Source organism: Bactrocera tryoni, chromosome 1 (assembly GCF_016617805.1).
Source record: "Bactrocera tryoni isolate S06 chromosome 1, CSIRO_BtryS06_freeze2, whole genome shotgun sequence".
Classification (NCBI taxonomy): Eukaryota; Metazoa; Arthropoda; class Insecta; order Diptera; family Tephritidae; genus Bactrocera; species Bactrocera tryoni.
In genome coordinates, this window is record NC_052499.1 from 23,768,304 (window position 1) to 23,777,532 (window position 9,229).

Below are 9,229 nucleotides of genomic sequence, written 5' to 3' on the forward strand. Positions count from 1 at the left end.
ACGGGGGTAAAGGCCAATTTCATTCATAATCAGCGTTAAGCCATATAAATTTTAAGTTAGAATCGCCACTTAATTGCATTAAAATATCACACATTTTGACCAACCTGAACGGTTTAAAGTCAGTTGGAAAGATGGAAATCATTATAAGGGGTACATTGGACGCTGAATGCATTAATGCTTGAAAACATATTTTCAAGCTATACATATAAATCATATATGCCGTGTTTTCTACAGTGATTGCTGCCCCGGCCAAAACAAAAACTCTTTCGTTGCAACTATGTTTGCTATTTTCATGCAACCAGAAAACAATTTAAGCATTATAGATCATAAATTCATGGTCCCTGGACACACACATATGGAGTGCGATAGTGACCACGCTGCTATAGAGAAAAATAAAAATAAATCTTCAATAAAAATCCCTCATCCCCGTGATTGGTACCAATTTAGTCGGAGTGAAAAAAAAATGTTTAGTTAACGAAATGGATCAATCAAATATATATGATTTTGCCTTCGCATTGAAAAGTGTATTTACTTGGCGTAAAGTGGACGACAACGGTGATAAATTCAATTGGCATGACATTAAATGGTCCAGATTTACTAAGGAATACGGTAAGATATGTTTTAAAACATCATTAAATGAAGGTGATCCATTCAAGTGCATTAATATAACAATGCGAGGAATCAATTTCGTCAAAATAAAAGATTTAAAAAATTGTTATGTCGAACCAATAAAAATTAGCACTAAAAAGCAAAACGATCTTATAGATATGCTGCCGCTAGTGGATGAAATTTATAGAGGCTTCTATATGAACTTATCTTCAAAAGATATGTTAGACTGTCATCCAGTTCTAACCGAAAACGATGAAAGCAACGATTAAATATAGTACAATCAAATATTTACAAGCTTGGCTGAAAAACTTAAACATTGCCTTTTATTTTTTGGATTTTTTTTTTCGTAATATAAGAACTGAAGACTGTAAATTTTAAATGTAAATCGTTTTTCTAAGGAATAAAAAAATTAAACAAACATCCTACCACCTTTTACGTACTTGTTTCAATTTTAACAGAAGCTCTTTTGTCTACTTATTAATTTTAAAAATTCTGGTCTTTCTTCCGTAACAAAATCTTAAGTCTAATTAGGACATCGTTTCTTAGTTATTTTCGTTTTACAAAGCATCTTAAGTACAAAACAACAAAAAAACAATACTTTCAAACAAGCTATTTTTCAAAACTTGCCTAATTTTAATCTAATAATAGTTAAACTTTTTACTAGGCTAAACATTGTTTTTTAAACTGCAGCTCACATGATTTTATACAAAATCGTTAATATCTCCAAACACGATTTTTAGACTTAAGATGTTATGACAAAACGACACAGAAAAATGAGCGACAATTTGTGTCTTAGTTGGTTCTAACTCTAAAAATCTTATTAGACTCACTGAGTCGTGAGAGTGGAAACAAGTACGAATGAGTTTGAGTATTGATTCGTGTTATGGCTTCCACTTTCTGAACTTTCTAAGCAGTTATCGTTAATGTTTGTGTATTCATTCTGCGCATTGCTACTTGTGAAAAAACTTGTATATACTCTGCCTGTGAATTAGAATGATAAAATCTATAAATAGAGGAGCTTTGGGCAACCAGAGCTTAGTACTATTCTAAATCCAAAACCTTCGCGCTGTTCCTTAATCAATATGTTCTTATAAGTATATTAATCTAAAGACCACCCTGTGGAAACAAAAGAAAAATAATTAATTTTTATCTTAATCCTTTTCGCAAATATTTTGTTTTCGTCATGGCATTCACCTGCAGACTAAATCTTGATGCTAAGGTTTCTTAGTTACCTTTATAAACAAAAATGTGATTGTGTGTGTTTTTAGAAATAAATAGAACGACTTTCAAATAAGCTCGCAATTTACAACATTATGTACATATTTATCATCTCCGCTAAATTTTTGTTAGCAAAATTGTGAGAAGGTAAAAGTGAAAGTGCCCACGAAAAACGATGGCACTGATAAGAAAGTACGTTTTGCAATAATTCATTTATATTATAACAGAAACAGAAACAGAAAAATCGTAGTAAAAAAGTGAGATATAGTTTTTTTTCCTTTGGATTTCGGTCGTAGATTATCTCATATGCACCAGAGCACACTTTTTATCTAATCGCAAAAATTATTTATTCTTATTTTTAATAAATATTTTCGAATTTTATATTTTTAAAGTAAATAAAAAAAATAATTTATCTCAAAATACCATTTCTAATATTATATTTTTACATTTGTGGCAGTTATGCGATTTCGCTGCTGGTGAGCGCGTACATGACGGCGAAAGTGCCAGAGCAGAGCGCAAAGGACAAGCTCAGCAATAAGCTAAAGGAAGGCAGTACAGTAGAGGCCCGCTAATCCGGACATGGCCTAATCCGGATTCCACTGTAATCCGGACAGGGTTAAAAAACTCAAAATTTCTATTATGTCCCTTGTAATCGGGACCGACATTCTCTATCCGTATTCTCTAATCCGGATCACTAATTTATAAATATTTTTTCATAATACATAGTTCTGATATGTCTTTGGTAATCCGGATTTCTTTATATTCCGGATAGGGGCCGGTTTTAATTGAACCGGATTAGCGGACCTCCACTGTATTGAGAAGTGATTACAAAAGTGAAAATTCGCGAAAAATATTTATGAGATAATTTTGTATAAAATACATATTAGTTAATAGTTAGACGAAAAGTACAAAAGAAAAAATGGTGAAGAAGCAAGGATTAATAATTTTCAGCAAACGTTATCACATGCAGATTTTGGTAACACTTGCAGGTGAGCCCAAAGAAATATTTGTGACTAATAAAAATAAGAGTTAAAAAATTAAGGACATACATATAATAATAAAAAGTGCTCAAATGGAAAAATCGACAACTACTCATCATACAATTCACATAAAATTATTGTTATTGTTACTGGGTAACGAAATGAAGTGCTTACGCTTATAATTGTGGCAGTAAAAACAAAATAATGATAAGGCTTTAGTTACGCGGACAGCGGTCCACAGGAGAGCTTATAATCAACCATCAGGAATAGCATGTTAAATAGCTTTGAACTCGTCACGAAGAAAATCTTAGTTTTTCCGGTATCCAAGTAAGGAAATGTTTTGTCAAATGATATTCCACATGGACTTAAAAGCTTTTGGTTTGGCGTTTCAACAATGGCTTGTGGTTTACCATCATACTAAATGCGCGACTTTTATTTATTAAAGTACCTATTCAAGCAAATCGTTCGGCATCGATCAAACTGAGTATAAGACTAGTAACTATAACCAACTCCGGTAAAAGTATTGCCTCTTTAAAACCACACATCTAAGAAAATAATCATTATGTATTCTTCAACACAATCGATTTCGATACCGTTTCGACAGTATGAAGCTTTAAGGCTTTCAAAATACCTTGTTTTCATATTTACCATTTTAGGGAAATTTTTTTTGAGTTCGGGAAAAGCGAATAGTGGCTGGGGGCAAATCTGACTTAGGTGTGTGTCAAGTTCAAAATGTAAATCTTTAAACTTCCTTACAAGAGCTTCATATTTGTATTGCTGCTACAGAATATAATAGTTTTGTTCACCGGACGGTTGTACGAGTCATCTAAAACTAGTCGAGAAAGATATAGGGTTACGTATATATAAATGATCGGGATTGCGAGACTAGTTGAAATCCGGGTAATTGTCTGTCTGTCCGTCCGCCCGTCCATTCGAGCACGCAGCAACTGGATTAAAAATTGAAATATTTCGATGAAACTTTAGTACGCAGGTTCCTTCGTGCAAAAAAATTACGGATTCGTAGATAATCGAACCACTGCCCCTAGATACCGAAAATGTGGACCGTAGTATCTATAGTTTACTTTTTACCGCAAATATCGGTAAATGTGTGAGATATATGTACAATTTAAATTCAGGGAGAACCCTTTTCTGACAATGTTAACTCTGTGTATCAAAAATGGGTTGAATCGGGTCATTACTTCTCTCAGCCCCATATGCCTACTATAAAGATTTTCGAATTGCCAGGTGAATTTATACTGGATTTATCGGCCAATATCTGAGTTATCTCATTCAATTTACAAAAAGTGTTTTTCTCATAACAGTTTATCTTTGTGGCTAAAATATATAAAATGGGACGAAAACTTGACCTAATCCCTATAGAACTAATATCAGAATATTCGAACATCCGGCTGACTTCACTCCATATGATTGATATTTTTATGTGAGGTACCTTAGTGAAACCCAGGGAACATTTTTTAGTATGTGGCATGATAATAGTTAGTAGATAAAATTATGCCGAATATGTCCCAGAACGAGGCATGTGTTCATGACGATCTCTCGACCGTCTTTGAAGGCTTTGTACCACTTGTAGGCTTGTTTTTTATATATCCAAAAAAGAAATTTCCCATACTCAGAAAGTCAAAAATTAAAGAGGGAATATGTGTAGATCCACTAATACGGCAACTGAAACGAGAGGCTTAGAGATTTAAAAAAAATTGAGTGATCAGAAAAACCTCATCTGGAAAATTTTTGGGAAACAATAAATCGGAAAATAACAAAGCCTTAATAAATAACTTAATAATGTCGTATGAAGCATTAGAATGTAACGTGTTCTTAAAAATACATATGCTGGACGCTCATTTGGATTTCTTTCGGATAATTTGGATGCTGTGAGTAACTAACAAAGCAAAAGGTTCCATTAGGACATTTCCTTTATGAATAAGCGCTATCATGAGAAATGGAATGCAGAAAAACCTTCCAGAAGTTACTTATTCGCTTAAACTATAAATATGTTTTCTATATTCTATTGTGTTATGAAATATTTCAATAAAATTAGCGTTCCATTCCATCAGCTCACATAATGACGCTTTCCCATGGCATTGGTCTTGGCTGGCTCTCCCCAACACTCTTAATATTGCAGTCCCCTCGAAGCCCTTTAGAATTCAAAGTTGCCGTTGAAGATGTCTCCTGGATTGGTTCGATTTTCGGTTTGGGTTCACTTAGCAGTAACATATTCTTTGGCCTCTTGGCGGCTCGCATCGCAAGGAAGACAAATATGTACCTCTTGGCGATACCACATATGGTAAGTTCAAATTTAATTATTTCTATTTTGTATTTAGGGATCGAATACAACTTTCGTATTCATAATTGTAACGTTCCTTAGTTGTTTTCGTATTTTGAAAGGCCTTTCGATGGAAAAAATATTCAATACCAGAGTTTGAAGATTAATTTAAACAAAACAGAAAGACAAAGACGACTTTTTTGTCAAAAAAAGCCCTTCGTGATCATTTGCCATACTCAAATTACCTCTGGTCATAAGTAATGGAATATTCATATAATTTTTCTCTTTTCTTCAACTGTTGTTTGTCACCCCTAAACTAGTTGAGACTGATATATTATAAACAAAGGTTTTTGATCAGGATGACAAGAAGAATTAAATTTTGAGTGACTGTCCGTCGGTCTATGACTGTAGCTTGAATAAATATTGCGATATTCTAATAAAACTTGCTACAAATGTACATATGTTTCTTCGCAACCAAGATAGTATGGTTTTATATATGGGAGTAATGGGATCAATGGAACGATGATAATTTCCCTAAGTGCCATATATCTTATATAAAGATTTTTGTTTTCATTTTAACTTTATACTTTATGATGCCAAAGATTGATACATACGGATCAAGACAAAATCTAGGCTTCCTATACCCAATACAAGAATTTCAAACTTCTGGTTGGTTTTAAACCTGTTAATACATATGTGGGATGGCTTTGGAAAAATGAGTGAACTCATAAATCCAATATATAACTATTATTGTATTAATGTCTTAAATCCATGAACTCGATTCACGAATTACCCCAGCTCCCATACTATATTAATGATTATCGTTATTTTAACAGACTCTAACCGAATCGGTCAAAGTGCGAATTATCGTTCGTAGTTTTCGCAAAAAAATCAGCTCTTTAGGTATGGTACAAGTCTAGTTGTGACCCGCTTCATACTCAAAACATTAATCTACTTGTAAATCTGTTGTCGACTTAGAAGAGATGTTGATGACCTCTGTTAACTCTCCGATGCAACGCGACGACTTTAAAGCTGCGTTCTTTAACTTTATCGGTGCTTAAACAGTTATTAACAGAGATGGATGGATAAATTGTATGCGACAAATTTTCTATGACTCCATATTCTTCACTGAATGCTTGGTGCCGCTCAAATACTCGCTCGTCATAACGTAGACTCCTCAAAACTCTTATGGAAATTTTCAACGATTCCGTAGCCGTGATTTCATTGCAAACACAAAATTTCTGATATCTTCTTATTTAAACAAATAAAAAATATTCTGCAACATAACAGTTTTACAAATTATTTTTGTTTCATGAACAGCTCTTTTGGATGCTAAACTATTTCGCACAGAGTGTCGAGTATCTCTACGCAGCTCGTTTCTTTGCGGGGCTAACCTGCGGTGGACTCTATGTCATTGGGCCTGTCTTTATTAGTGAGATTTCAGCTAAAGAGTAAGTACTTAGTAATCAGATATATATGTTCGTGTGTTTATAAAAGTGGGCATACGAGTATGAGCCGATACTATATAGCTTTGTGTGGATAAATATGTACATATATGGCATATTTGCTTATTCATTGCACTGTGAACAGCTGTTCGCCTCAATTCTTATCTAATTGTTATAATCCGTGTTTTAGTGACTTTATAATTGCTGAATAACAACAACACTTAAACAATAATGTACATATTTTTTTCTCTTTATCATTTCTAAGAATACGCGGCGCACTTACCTCGTTGGCAATGATGTTCTACAGTTGCGGCATTCTAATCGGCTTCATACTGCCCTCTTACCTCGATTATCATCTTATACCATGCATCGTCATTTTCCTATCCATAATATACTTTGCTGTATTGTCCCTTTTTCCGGATACACCCGGGAGTCTCTTGGAACGAGGTCAGCTGGAAGAAGCAGAGAAAGCTTTCAATTTCTACAATAACATTGATAGAAAGGTTACTGTAAGAGAATTGTGCGTCAATGAGCTGCAAACGTCGACAGCGATAAGTGATTTTGAGGAGCTCAAGGCGTCAAAATTAAAAGGAGGGAAAGCCACGTCCATCACTTTGCAAGACTTTTGTGAGTTGGTGTGTTTTTCATTGCATTTACATATTATTTTTTATTCATTGCACATTCTCTATTTCGAAGACGAAGTTTCGTTAATTGTTGAGCCAACTACCTCAACTTTTCTTTATTTTATTATTTAAAACGGAAGAAATCTGTACAATAAAAAGTGTTCCCGAACACATTCAAGGAAATCTCCTTAAAAAACAGAAAAGTATGTCAAGAAAAATAGGCTATATCGGCCAGAACAATGTCAAAACTTATTAGAGATGATCTCTACATGAAAGTTTACCATAGCTCGCTGGTCTTCTGACAACACGATTAAAGCAAATTAGACCCAACAGTGTTTTCAGTGACCAGCGGTCAACGGCCCTGAAAGTATCCTTTTAACAGATGAAAAAAATGTTCACAACTGAAAAAGTTTTTAGTAAGCAAAATGACAAAATCTAGGCACAAACTTCCAAAGTCGCAAAAACTATTATTCCAAGAGTTCAAAATGGTCACCATCCAGCTTCTGTAATGACAAAGGTTTTGTTGGAGTCTCCTGTAAAGGAGTTACACAAATTCTTCTATGAAAAGGGGGGTAAAACTGAGGCGAAAGTATACCAGCAGAATGTTTTCGAATGCATGAAAAATAATTAAGCAATACTTCCTTCGATGGTGAACATTAGACATGGTTTCATTGCTGCAGATGATTGGCAGTCTAGAAGTCCATTGGACCACAGTATGTGATTGGAGTTGCAGAAAATATCAGTCGAAGAAAGATCCTAGAAAGATATATAATTTTTTTGAGCATGGTATCGATATGAATCAAAATCTCAATTTAGTCCATACATAAATACAATAGCGATGTCAGCTCTCTTGTGAGTGCATGGGGTCAAGTTTATTTTGACAGGAAATGACTAGTTCAAAAGCAACTAATGTTTTCCCATTTCCTCTAGTCTATTAACCTTCCGAATCTTGCCAGTCTTTTGAACTCTACTTCTTCTCTAATGTCATACTGAATTTTCCTTCAACTGTACCAATACATTTTCGTTAATTTTTTAACCTTTTTAATTCTTTGCTTAATTTTTCAGTCAACAAGTCGGCTTTAAAGAAATTTGCGATCGCTTTTGTACTCTGCTTACAAAATCAGTTTTCGAGCAGTTTCGCTTTCGTAAACTATATGTCACATATATTTGCTGAATCCGGTTCGACATTAAATCCACAGGACTGTACGATCTTTGTGGGTGTGGTGCAGATATTGTGCACACTATTGGTTTCCATTTTGGTTGAAAAGTTTGGTCGTAAAACACTAATGTTGGCCTCGACCGCTGGCATGGCGCTTGGCATGTTCGGCTTTGGTGCATTCGTACAATTCACCGATGACGCAACAAAAGCCGAATACAATTGGGTTCCACTGGTGGCGGTTGCTTTTGTCACCGCAACAGCCTCTTTTGGCGTAATCTCGCTGACCTTTACGATAATTGTGGAAATACTGCCGGCAAAGGTTAGTCCGATATGGGAGAGGGGTTAGAATTATTAATATTTTATATTTTTTTCAGATTCGTGCTCAGGCTCAGTCGATTGCAATGATGTTTTGCAGCATTATGGTCTTCATCACGCTGAAGTTGTATCCATATTTTCTCTTCAATCTGGGCATATCGATCACAATGTATTCGTGCGCCAGCTCGTGTGTGTTCACCGGAGTTTACTTGCTCATATTTCTGCCAGAGACGAAGGGCAAATCAATGGCGAACGATTGAGAAACTAATTAACTTATTAATTAATTAATTGTTACGGAAGTTTGTTGAATACGAAATAGGGACTTTTAATCTTTAAATACAAGTAGCTTAGTAGCTTTGTGTGAAAAAACGACATCATAGAGTTAGACCACGAAAAAGCATCGCGTGCTTAATAACCCTAAAACTAATACTAAAATTTTGAGATAACCAAAATGCAGTTGTTATAACAGATCTTATTAAAAACATATCACTGCTTACCAAAAGATTTTTCAAATACTTTTTAATTCAAACAAATATTGTGGTATATGAAATATTTATAAATCTGTATTGTCAAGCTGAATCGAATCTAATGTATACAAT

General features: G+C 34.4%; 1 protein-coding gene across 2 annotated transcripts in view; it reads left to right on the forward strand.

Annotated features, from left to right (window-relative positions):
• The window catches only part of LOC120766766 (facilitated trehalose transporter Tret1-like), a 31,480-nt gene extending 22,450 nt beyond the window's left edge, over positions 1 to 9,030 (forward strand). Inside the window, exons 1-6 of one of the 2 annotated variants that reach the window (XM_040092443.1) lie at positions 2,657 to 2,816; positions 4,880 to 5,109; positions 6,409 to 6,539; positions 6,799 to 7,160; positions 8,222 to 8,634; positions 8,690 to 9,030. In XM_040092443.1, the coding sequence (XP_039948377.1) occupies positions 2,747 to 2,816; positions 4,880 to 5,109; positions 6,409 to 6,539; positions 6,799 to 7,160; positions 8,222 to 8,634; positions 8,690 to 8,890 (1,407 nt within the window). In that variant the 5' untranslated portion in view covers positions 2,657 to 2,746 and the 3' untranslated portion in view covers positions 8,891 to 9,030. Of the gene's footprint in view, positions 1 to 2,656; positions 2,817 to 4,879; positions 5,110 to 6,408; positions 6,540 to 6,798; positions 7,161 to 8,221; positions 8,635 to 8,689 lie in introns of those variants that run through there. The other variant, XM_040092444.1, reaches the window with a different exon arrangement.
• Positions 9,031 to 9,229: the final 199 nt, after the last annotated feature.